Below are 12269 nucleotides of genomic sequence, written 5' to 3'. Positions count from 1 at the left end.
GCAAAGGTGAGATTTATTCAAATGATGCACTGAACAAATGAAGGGAAGCTGGATCGGAAGAAGTTGAGTCTGCCCTTAAAGTTGGAGGAGGAAAGATCAAGGACTTGCGCTAAGCTAATCAGATTATTCTGACAGGTGAAAATGCAAAGGATCTGCAAGGCGTAGTAATAAAAGGAGTGTAGTGACAAAAATGGACTAAAAGTAAGTTGAAAGAAGACCAAACGGATGAGAGCAGCTACACAGGACCCATAGTAAACAAATTGACTTTGGCCTTTTAGACTCCTCCACCCACAGGAAAGGAACAAGCGTCAAGAAGACAAGACAAGTTCTACCTAAGCCATGAACAGAGGGCGCCACTTCTGCTGCCCTCCTTTGGGAAGGGCTGGAGCAGGGCTGGAGCTGCTCTAAGGAGTCCATGTTGCCCATTAATTCCCTCCTTCAGCTCCAGAGACGCAGAAGGGAAGCTGCTGGGCCCCCTCAGTGGTGAAGGCTGCATCCAGAGGCCCCACGGAGAGGCTGAGACGAAGGGGATCCACCCCACATGCCAGGGCTGAAGTCACCCAGCAGATGCGCTAATGGTTGGCACCTGTGAGAGTGTAGCCCCCCCCCCCCCCCAATGCCTTCAAGAACCTGGGATGGTGCGTCCCATGACCAGGCTAGGCAGCCTTCTCTGTCTGGAGGATCCCACCCAGTGAAAGGATCCACCAAGCACTCGACCATGTTGGGGAGGCAACTTCACCAAGAGTTCTGGGAGGGGGCAACGCTGGTGCCCCAAGCCCTCCTGCTGGGGTGTGTGGTCATCGGGTGCCCCCAAAGAGGCTTAGAAGGGGGGCACCACATAGGTTATTAACCCCCCCCCCCCAAAGATGCCTAAGAGAAGGCTGGGTGGGCGCGAGGCGCAGAGCTCCTGTTTCGGTTGCGGCGCCCGAGCGTGGAGGGTCAGGCGGAATTCATGGCAGGTAACGTGCAGCTCCGCAGCTCCCGCCTTGGCCAGGTAAACAGCACCTGTGTCAACACCGGCCGCGCGGTTCCGCTGTCCCGAGCAAACAGGACGTGCCTGGCAGGGCGGCCGCTGCTGGGAAACTCCTGCCTGACGGGAGGCCCCGGCAGCAGCGGCTGCTGCCCCACCCCCACCCCCATCACCAAAAGAAGGGGCGCCTCTGCGCGGGACGGGATGGGTCGGCTAAGCCCGGGATCCCGCCTAACTGCCTTCTGCCTCGAGGTTCCCCGCCGTCCCCCAGCACTCTGCACATGGCCGCCCCCCAAGCCCCGTGCCCGTCCTGCCCCGACGAGCCGGACCTGAGTGACGGAGGCGTGGCCGCCCGTCCACCACGCCTGCGCCACTCGGCTTAGCCACCTGTCCCCCGCAGCAGGGGCAGCGAGCGCCGGCGCCTTCGGGGCCCCCTCTCGGGCGCGGCGGACCCCCGCCCCGGCCGCCGTCAGGGGGCGCTGTCCCGGGACTCGCGGACGGCGCTGCTCAGAACCCGCAGCGGCGCCGAGGCTCCCGTGACAGCCAGAGGAAGCCGAGCAGGCGGTGGCGGCGGGGGAGGGAGGTCTCACCCGGGGCTGCGTTGCGGCGACCCCGTCGGGATGGACGGGCAGCGTGAAGGAAGCTGAGCGCCGCTCATGGACGGCCAGATTGAGCCTGCCGCGATGGAGGAGCCGCGCCTGCTCAACGCGTCGCTGCTCGGCCGGCCCGCGAACGGCTCAGCGCTCGTTGCCTGGAACGGCACCGGCGACGGCTGCGAGGCTCCCCGTAGGTCCGGAGGTGAGCCTCCCCGCAGCCCTGGCCGCCGCCTCGCCACCAGACCCAGGCGCGTCTGGCTCCTGCCGGGAGCCCTCGAGGCAGCGCTAGGAACCCCGCCGCTCGCCCCCTCCTCTGGCGGTTGGGCGACCCCGAGAGGCGCCGGGACTCCCGCAAGGCTTCCGCGGTGGGGCAGGAGTCGCTTCTGTCCTGGCCGCCCCGTTGCGCTCTCCCGGTCCTCGAAGGGCCTTTGCGCATATGAAGAGCGCCGCTCCCGCCCACCCCTCCTTTACCCGGGTTGCGGATGGCTTTCTGGGGCCGGGGAAGGTTGAGGGCGGCCGAGGGGGCAGCTCTGGACACGCTGAGCTGCTGCCTGGCGCTGCGGCTGACCCGAGACCTTGGGTGGGTTCCGAGGTGTCCCGAACCCGAACCGGCATGCCCTCCCCAGAGGAAGCCCGGCTGCTGCCAGCCAGGGACACACACTCTCTTAGCGTCGGAGCCTCTCCCCAGTCTGGGGCCTTTCGGGCCCAACAGGCAGGGAAGCCTTGCCAGATTAGGGTTGGGTGTAATCTCCTGAGCCTGGACCATGGCTCAGCCTTCTGCTTTCCATGGGTCCCAGCCGCATGCCAGCCTGGGGGCCACAGGGGGCAGGAGGGCAAGGCCGGGCACCAGACCCAGTGTCCTGCCTGGGGGAAGCACAGGCCAGGGGTGGTCGTGGCCCAGGCTCTGCCAGGGAGGGAGGGAGGCTTTGTGCCCCAGTGGCGGAGGGGCACCCAGCCTGGCCCTCTGACCCTGCTCTGCCCCCCAGAGCTGGCCCTGGCGGTGCGGGTGCTGCTCTACTTGGTCATCTTCCTGCTGAGCCTGTGTGGGAATGCCCTGGTCATCGCGGTGCTGGCAGGCAACAAGCGTTTGCGGACCATCACCAACTCCTTCCTGCTCTCGCTGGCGCTGAGTGACCTGATGGTGGCGCTCTTCTGCCTGCCCTTCACCTTCATCCCCAACCTGATGCACAAATTCGTCTTCGGGAGGGTCGTCTGCAAGGCCGTGTCCTACCTGATGGGTGAGGGACTCAGCCTGGGTGGGGTGGGGGGTCCCCTGGGTCCCCTTGCCTGGAAGCTGCAGGGCCTGCGCCCCTTCCCCCCTCTCCCTGGGAAAGAGCAGCGGGTGACCCCCTTCTCCCTCCCTCCCTCCCTCCGTCTCCCAGGGGTGTCGGTGAGCGTCTCCACCTTCAGCCTGGTGGCCATCGCCATTGAGCGCTACAGCGCCATCTGCAGGCCCTTGCAGTCCCGCGTGTGGCAGACCCGCTCTCATGCCTACCGGGTCATCGCCGCCACCTGGGTGCTCTCGGCGCTGCTGATGCTGCCCTACCCGGTTTACACCACCACCCAGACGCTGCCCAACAAGCCCCACTGCACCCAGTGCAACCACAACTGGCCCGGGAACATCAGACAGGCCTGGTAAGTGGGGAGGGCCAGACTGGACTGTGTGGGGGTGGGGCTGCCCATCTGCCTGGCCAGGAGGGCTGGTCTACTGGCCGCGGAGCCCCAGCCGGCATTCGGATTGGGCCCCTTTGGCATTGGAGCCACCAGCTGAGCAGGCCAACTCGGAGGAGGACGGCCAAGGGAGGCCCAGCTTTGGTCAGGTCTCTTCTCTGCCCAAGGGCCAGCGAGGACCACGGAAGCCACTGGCAGCAGCCCTCAGTGGTTGGGGTAGAGCCCTTCAGTCAAGGGCAGATCGAGCTGCCCTTGGGGGTGGGGGTGGGGGAATGAAGGTTAGGGTGGAAGGTGCCATAAGCAGCAATTCTTCCTCCTGGTGTAATGCTGATGAACCGAGTCTGTGTTTTAGGCCACCCTTTCCTCTGGCACCCTGTGGCCGATGGGCCTGCCCTGACCCTGCAGAGACTGGCATCCCTTAGGAGGCGGGGCAGCTTCTGCCATGGAACTGAAGGCTGCAACTTTGTATGGAATGTGGTGTGTGTGTGTGTGTGTGTGTGTGTGTGTGTGTGTGTTTGTGTGTTGGCCTCAGGACCACCCTTAGCTCTGCACAGCCCAAGAGCCAGAGGGAGGGGCCAGTGGTGGCAGGGGGAAGGGGCAGCACCTGGGCATTTTTCCTGAGGCTCGCAAGGGCTTCCCACAGGCCTCCTTCGGAAATGGGGCTGGGAGCAAGGAAAGGCAACAGTTATGGGCAAGGAGGCCTTCACGGGCAAGTTGGGGTTGTTTCCGTCTCTTTGTGTGGCTCTCACAAGGGCCAGCAGCCCTCGGGACTCCGCGAGGAGGAGAGAGATGGGGCAGGTGGGAGGTAGGGGCCAACTGGCTCTCCTCTGAACACAAAGCCCTTGGAGGGGCTTCTGTGTCTCCTGGCTTTAGCTTGTGGCTTTGATGAGCACCTGGGTGACCGGGGGGAGGGGGGTAATTACAGGCAGAGGAGCAGAAATTGGGCAAATGTCAACGGCCTCCTCAAGAGGATGGAAACATTCAGAAGGACGCGTCTTCCTATCCAACAAGTCCTGGGAGTTGCTCTCACTGGGCTGGGCTCCGCCTTCCAGCCTTGAACCCTTCACTCCTGAGGAAGGGCTCCCTTGGGGGGCCTGCCAGCTAGCCGTGGTGGTCTGGTGAGGGTGACCCCCTGGACATGGGGCACAGTTGGGGCTTGCCTAGGAGGGCCAGCAAGAGAGGGAGATTGCCAAGCGTGGAAGATGAGTTCAGTGTGTGAAGCAAGCAGGGAGGGGGCTTGGCCGCAGGTTCATCCCCCACCCACCTGGCCTTTGGGGGGTCCCCAGCCCAGGGAAGACCCTGCTCAAATCTTAGACCAGGCCCCAGCAGTTCCTTTGGCTCCACTTGCTAAGTCTGAAGGGTTTTAATGCGGGTGGCTGCCTGTTTCTCCAACATCTCCTGCAAACCCACCTTTTCCCTGGGTTTAGGGCTGCGTGGGCCACTCCAGGGTGGTGGGTCTTGTTCAGATGAGGAAGGGGCCGTTGTGGCCTCCCCCATCTTCCTTCCTTCCTTCCTTCCTTCCTTCCTTCCTTCCTTCCTTCCTTCCTTCCTTCCTTCCTTCCTTCTCTGCTAGGTACCTGCTGCTGCTCATCACCCTCTTCCTCGTCCCGGGGCTGGTCATGATCGTGGCCTATGGATTGATCTCCTCCGAGCTCTACAGGGGGATCCAGTTTGAGATGGATCTGTCCCGTGAGGCCAAAGGTGAGTAATGGGCGAAGGAGGCTGGAAACAGGGACCCTTGGGTGGGTTGATCCCAGCTCAGCCCGGATCAGGCAAACCGGTAGGAGCAGCAGTGGGAGGCTCTGCCCACCCACCTGGACGCTCCTGCGCACGCATAGAAGTGCGCGGCCAAGCGAACCGGTAGTAAAAAAAAAAAAAAGGAAACCCACCACTGATCAGAGCCGTCATGGGGCTGACCCAGGTTTATGACCTTTTTTCGGTTGTAAGCGAATGTGGCGGCCACACTGATTGTTAAGTGAATTGGGGGCTGACGACTATGGGAGCAGTTTCTCTGAAAGCCAAAAATAAATGCCAGATTAGGTAAATGCCAGATGTCACCTGAAGGCAGGACAAGGAGCAACGGATGGAAACTAATCAAAGAGAAAACCAGCCTGGAACCAAGGAGACCGTCCCTAACGCTGTGGTGGTGAACCTGTGGCATGCAGAGCCATCTCGCATGGGATGCGTGGCCTCCCCTGGCTCCTCTTCCGCGTTCCTGTGTGCACGCACACACCAGCCAGCTGGCGTTCGTGCACACGGGAGCCCTGAAATCTGGAAGAGTAGCATTCCGTCGCACCCAAACTTCTGGGTTTCCATTGTGCACATGCAGGATGGACAGCTGTGGTTAGGCGTGCGCTGGAAAATGGGAATTTGGGTGCCGGCATGCACATACGCAATGGAATGCTGCTCTTCTGGGTTTCGGCTCTCCCATGCGCACGAAGGCCCACGAGGCTGTGCGTTCCTCACGGGATGCTTTTGCATGCCATTTCCGGCACGCAGTTTGGCACACGGTGACGAAAAAGGTTAGCCATCCCAATTAACCAGTGGAACTTCTCTCCAGATGCTGGCAGCACTGGAGGTACTTAATAAAGCAGCCACCTCTCTCAAATGGTCGAGGGTCTCCTGCTTGAGCAGGGGGTTGGACCAGGAGGCCTCCAAGGTCTCTTCCAATTCTGTTATTCTGTTCTGTTCTGTTTTGGAAGCTGAGGCATTTCATTGGGCAAAGCAGCAGGAATTGTGCAACTGGGCTGGGGATAGATACCAGTTCAGTAGATCGTGGGGATGTAGTAGATATAATATACCTTTATTTCAACACAGCTTTCAGCCTAGCTTCTCAATTTTGTAGGCAAGCAAAAATAAAGGTGGGGTCCAAGGAAAGACCGTGAGATGGGCCCATAGCTTAGCCGAACAATTGGACACAGCCGACGTTGTTTTCAAGCTCAGCATCCCAGGTCCCATCCTGCTGCGCCCTTCTGTAAACAGCTTATATAACCCCATAAATTGATGCCCAACAAATCTGAGGTTGCGGTGGGACCAAATCCTTATAAAAGAACGAATCAATATTTAAGCCATTCTTGGCAGGTTTGAATGCCGGACCAACACCAAGGAGATAAAAGTTCAGGGCATAAAGAGCGAAGGCTTCCATTTAGGCTTAACCCTCCCCCCCCCCTCCCCCCCAGCAAAAAAGCACAAAACTCCAGCCTTCTTTTGGCAGCCATAAGTGAAGAGCGTCTCTTAAGTGGGTCACAAATGGCAGGGCAACTGTGGAGAGCAGCATTCAAAGCAGCCCCTGGAGGCTCTGGCTGCCTGACCAGGACTCCCGGAGGAGCGGAGGAGAAGCCGCTTGCCCTGCCTTCAGGGTGGGAAAGGGCTCAGGGACCCTCCAGGGATGGAGGCAGAGCGGAGGGGCTGGCACCATTTCTGCCAAGGAGACAAACGGGGCATCACTCTCCATAACGCAGACAAGGGTGGTGGAGCCGCTGCTGCTCCATTTGGGGTGCAGCCCTGGAAACCTCCCAGGCTCCCCCTCGTCCTGGGACGGCTGGCTCTGCCTCCCTGCTCTTGTGGAAGAGGGGGGTCTCTGTTCAGGTGTCCGCTCCCTCACCAGCAATCACCATTTTGCCCCCTTTCCTAGAGAACCCCAAACAGAATCATGGGCACTGCCAGCAGGGAAAGATTGCGGGCACTGAACTGCCGGGAGGATCTGGTCTTCTGCTTTCCCCCCTTCTGACGGGCACCCTGGGCTGAACCTCCCGGAGCCTCTGAGGGGCCCAGCATCCCCCACAAGGCGCCTCTCTCTCTCTCTGCCTCCCTCAGGTCAGCAGAACGGGGCCACCACGGAGCTCCTGGCCTCTTGCGATGAGGGCGACGGCTGCTACGTCCAGGTGCCCCGGCGCACCGAGAGCCCAATGGAGCTGCCAGCCTTGAGCCCAGAGGACGGCACCAAGCGGGAGTGGGCACGCGTCAACAACTCGGAGGCCAAGCTGCTGGCCAAGAAGCGGGTAATCCGGATGCTGGTGGTGATCGTGGTGGTCTTCTTTGGGTGCTGGCTGCCTCTCTACGTGGCTAACACCTGGCAGGCCTTCGACCCCAACGCCGCCCAGCGCATATTCTCGGGCGCCCCCATCTCCTTCATCCACCTGCTCTGCTACTGCTCCACCTGTGTCAACCCCTTCATCTACTGCTTCACCAACAAGCGCTTCCGCCAGGCCTTCGCCACCACCTTCGCCTGCCACGCCACGCCCTGCTGGTCCCGGCCACCCCATGCCCCCGAGGAGGAGGTCACTGCCACCGGGGCCTCCTTCTCCAAGATCAGCTACACCACGGTCAGCAGCATAGCCCTCCCCGAGCACTGAAGCTCTCCTGCCCAGCCCCACGTCTAGGAGACCCAAACCCCACGGCCTTTCCCTCCTCCCCTGCCTGCCCCTTGCCTCACCGAGGCTGCGGAGGAGTTTCCGGGGGATCAAAAACCTGGGAAGGAGTAGCTCTGTTGAAGGGGGGGGGGAGGTGAATGGGTGGGCAGAGCTGTCTCCTGCCCACGTCCCTGGCCCCCTCCTCTTCCCTGGGACCACCCTTGCCCTGAGGTCCTCAATTGCTTTGCTGCCTTTCCCCTCCCCCCAATTGCCCAACTGAGGGGTGCAAACTTGGGGGTGGGATCTGGCTTGTGCTGCCCGGGGCAAGAGGCGAAGCGGAATCAGCCATGAGTTCCACAGGCTGGGGCGGGTTAACGGCCCCATGACCACTGGCCTGCCTCGCAGGGCTGTTGTTCTCAGTCTGGAGAAGGAGCAGCGATGTCTTGGCCTTGAGGGTCTCCCCTCCCCCAGCCCTCCTTCCTGGAGACCCCCGCACACCTGCTTTGCATAGCTGTATGCCCCTGCCTCCACCCGCCCCCCCCCCCACACACACTGAGGAGTCTGGCTGTTGGTTCTGTGGGCCCCCCCTGTCCACCAGCGGAAGAACCCCTCCTGTCAGTTTGGGTGGGGGGCAAATGGGGGCCTTTTCTGTAGCTTTCTGTGCAATAAAATTCTCGAAATGGCCCTGCTGCCAACGCAGATGGAAGCGGCTGATCTGGGTCCCTGGCAGAGGCTGAGCATGGGGGGAGGGGCTGCCTTCTGTCCTCCCCTCCCCCGCTTACTCCCACCCCTTCTGCACTGGTGCTTGCAAACACCCACTGCCCATCTCTGTGTCGCCCTCCTGCAGAGGGACAGGAGAAAAAGCAGGGCCCCACTCCCTGCACACACCCACAGGCCCCCTCCCTCCACGCCCAGAGGACGGAGCCATTCCAAGGCCCTGTGGATGGGCAGCAAACCAAATCCCCCCAGGCCAAGAAGGGCAGACTGAGGCTGCTGCCACCACCTGCTCTCTGCCCCCTTTGGAAGAGAGACGCCCGGGCAGAAGGAGGCAAGTGGCCCCTCCGGATGGGCTCTTTGAGTCGGCCTTGCTGGGCTGTCGGTAGAGTCCCTGGGCATCTGCACCTGGCCGGCCCTTCCCTGGGCAAGTGGGGCCCCAAAAGAAGCCTGGGACCCCCAGTTTGCGGGGCTTTGGGGCCCAGATGGAGGGAGAATCCCCCGTTGCACTCTCTTCACCCCTGGTTGGCAGCTTATAAGTCACTCTTTTTCAGTGCTGTAGTAGCTTTGAATGGTTGTAGGCCCAGGACTACTTGTATTGGGTAGCCAGAACTGAGTATCCCCAAGTGCCAAAATCCCCCAGTCTACGTTTTCCTTCCCTGAGGTGCCATCCTTGCTCTCGCCCCCCCTCCCTCCCGGCAACGTCCAATCCAATTCAGAGAAGCTGTTTTCTTTCTGAAGGGCCACTGCAGGCTGTTGGCTCTGGCAGGCAGCTGCCCTCCATTCCCTGCTGGCCAGCTGTGAAATCTCACCTGGGGGAGACGCAGGGAACTTTTCTCTCAGCTGGGACCCTGCCCCTCCTCTCCAGCCCCCCCAAGGGTCCATGGCAGCCGGGCCCTGGGTGATAGTGGGAGGTGAGCATGGAGCGTGGCAACTGGTATTGCCTGCGAATGCCCGTGGGGAGCGTGTGTGTATGTGATCGGGCGTTGCCTGTTAGCTGGTCTGGCTGTGGCAGCTTCAGGGGGCACACAAGAAAGCTGGTTCACCAGGGAGAGCAGTTTGGAGGAGAAGGCAGGGGGGGGGCATCACGTTGGCCTCTTTGACTCCAGCAGAGAACGAGGGAGATGGAGAGCGGGCACCTGGAATTGGCGCCAGGTTTATTTCCCCTTCTGCAGAGGACAGGCATTGGGCACACAGATGGCATCACCTATGCAGCATGACATGCCCAACCACTCCTGGCAAAGCGACGGTGAAGGGCCAGAGGCCAAACCTCGGGTGCGGGGAGGAAAGAAGGACCCAGACGCTGGGGATGATGGGGAGCTCCTGGCAGCTATCACTCAGGCACTCTGTCAGGTGAGGCGCCTGCCTTCCTCAGCTGTCATTTGAGGGAAGGGGGAGAGAGGCCCTTTCCTGCTGACCCTCCCAGGAGCAGGCATTGCAAGGGGCAACGAAGGGCTGGGCAGGAGGAAAGGCTGGAGACATTGGAGCATTTGGAAAGGATCTGACCCAGGGAGGGGGGAGGGCTCCTGAAGGGGAAGAGCAGAGGGGAGGGCAGCACCTGGCAAGGAAGGGCTTTAGGTGGATCCTGTAGCGGAAGGAGAAGACCAGGCCTGGGTCCGCCTTATGGAGGGTGGGACGGGTGGAGCCGCCCAGAGACAGGCATGTCAATAGAGGACGAGGTGCCTGGCTGCGTCTCCCAGGAGTGCCGGAGTGCCCAGGACGGGAGACAAAAGAGGGCATTGCAGAGAGGCATGCAGAACTTAGTGTCCCTGGAGCAGAAGGGTTAGAGGGCAGAACTGACTCAGAAGCGAGATGACACAACCGATGGGAATCTCGGCTTCCTCCCTGTTTATAGCCCATAGCTCGCCTGCCAGTGTTGGTGGCGTGTGGTCTTCTCCTTGGCGGCTCCTTGATTAGAGCGTTTTCTGCTCAATTGTTTGTCTGGAGTTAATCCCTGTTTATCCGGTTGTTGGTTGGAGACGATGTTTTCTAGTGTTTTTGTTTTCAAAGCTTTTGGGTGACCTTTTGACTGAGGTGTAAATATGGTTTATGTCTCCGTTAATGGCTAATGTGTCTGAGTTCTCAGCCTCCAGAAATTCCCAAGCGTTTTTGTCCATGTGTTGTAAGATTAAAGAGTTTAATCATCCTTAATCTCATTCATTATCCTTAATCTCACAACAGACAGAGCCAACCAGAGTTGGGAAACTGAGCATCCAAACCACGCTAAATCCAGGCACACTAACAAGACAGCCTTGTTCAGCCCTCCTCCTCCTCCTCCTCCTCCCCCCCCCCCCCCACTCACCCAAGAGGATGAGGTCTTATGCACCAGGGGAAAAGGGAGGAGGCGGAGTCCCACTGCTGTATGGAGTCCCAACGGAGGGCCTGGCTCTTCTTTTTAAAAGGCAGGTGCCAGTCAGGATTCAGGGCAGAGCCTGAGATGGAAGCGGCATTAATTATCCATGGGGTGGTCTAGGGCAGGCATGGGCAGGCGGGGCAGCCCTTGTGTTCCCCCTGGTGGAACTCACAGCCACCAACACTCCTGCTGGCCTTCTGGGCTGCCTGCAGGAGTTTGGGGGGCCAGAACCAGTTTTTAGTTCCAGCTGGGCAGAGAAGAGTTTGAGAATTCGGCAGTGCTGGGGGAGGGGGGGCTGACCTCCCCTCCTCTCTCTTCAGCAGGTACCTGAAGCTGCTGGGAAAGGCCACTGCTTGGCTTCAGTGGAGGCCCCAGTTCTGCAATGAGACATGTGCTGGCCGCTCCTCACCTTGTCCCCCCCCCTTTTTTTTTTTTGGACGTCTGACCCTGGGCATCTCCCCAAGCAGCTATGATGGGTGCCAAATGCAGGTGCTCCCCCTGCTGGCTGCTAGAGAACAGCACAGGCTGGATTCATCTGGAGGCTGACCAGCCCAGCCTTGGCCGGAATGCTTGTGGAGCTCCACGTCTCTTGGACGCCACGGCCGTTTCCTGTGCAGGGGAACCTTGAAGCATTTCCCGAAATACCCGGGTGGCCCTGACTTCTTCTGGCTCTTCCTAAGGCGATAACGGCCTGGTGGCTGCTTTGGGCCACAGGGGTTGGTGGCTGCCGTGCTTTCAGTTGCCCTCGTGGCCAATGGGCAAGGCGGTCAGGGGACGGAAGTGCTTCTTCCTGGGTTCCCCCTGATGTAGGTTGCAGGAGGATTGGGCCACCATGTGGTGGGAGTCCAGGTTTCACACGAGCGTCCATCCCGCCTTAATAAAGTTGGCCTGCTTAGGCCCTACAGCTTCCCTTAGGCCCTGCCTTTTGACCTCAGCAGCCTGGAAGAGGTCCTGCTGAAGAGCCACGGTGTGAATGTGGCATGTGCAACACACATTATGGGTCTTATGGGCCCACTTACGGCAAAGCAGCTCAGGTGGAGAAGGAAGGTGCAGTGGCGTAGCGTGGGGGGGTGCAGGGGGGGCCGGCCGCACCGGGTGCAACATCTGGGGGGGCGCACGCTCGCACTCGCAGCTCTGACGATGCCATAGGTCCCTTCTCCGATCCGGTTCAGCTTCTCGAACTCCTTGACGCTCCGGCATCTTTCCAACTGGAAGGAGAGCTGGTGAGAAGGCCGTTTCTGCGGCTTGGGGGCGCGCGGGGGGGGAAGCAGCCGGTGTGTGTGTGTCGGGGTGGGCTGGGGGAGCAGCTCCTGCCTGGATGCAGCACCGGCGCCCGGCAGGTGAGCGCGGACTACACACCCCAGCCCGGGCTCTTGCTCCGCCATGCTCTTCCCTCCGCCACCTCCCGCTTCCGCACAGGCCAGCTGGAAGGGGCGGGCCAAGAAAGCCTGCTGGGTCGCCCCTGCCCGGCCCCGCCTGCCAGCCAGGAGGGCTTGCTTCGTTCCTGGCCACTGACGCTCTTCTCCGAACAGGGGCGATGGGCACCTGGGCAGCCGTTGCCCGGTGCAATTGGAGGGAGGGGGCTCACCAGCCTCCCGGCCCCACAAGGCAGT

At 60.9% G+C, this 12269-nt stretch overlaps 1 protein-coding gene across 1 annotated transcript; it reads left to right on the top strand.

Annotated features, from left to right (window-relative positions):
• Positions 1-1555: 1555 nt before the first annotated feature.
• On the top strand, positions 1556-10417 carry CCKBR (cholecystokinin B receptor). Its single transcript, XM_081952610.1, has 5 exons — positions 1556-1768; positions 2553-2804; positions 2949-3201; positions 4811-4938; positions 7054-10417. Exons 1-5 carry the CDS (start codon positions 1627-1629, stop codon positions 7590-7592), a joined length of 1314 nt encoding a protein of 437 aa, XP_081808736.1. The 5' UTR covers positions 1556-1626; the 3' UTR covers positions 7593-10417.
• Positions 10418-12269: the final 1852 nt, after the last annotated feature.

Source organism: Natrix helvetica (assembly GCF_964273705.1).
Source record: "Natrix helvetica genome assembly, chromosome: 4".
NCBI classification, from domain to species: Eukaryota; Metazoa; Chordata; class Lepidosauria; order Squamata; family Natricidae; genus Natrix; species Natrix helvetica.
The sequence above is the reverse complement of the archived record's forward strand: the minus strand, read 5'-3'. Positions and strand labels throughout refer to the sequence as shown.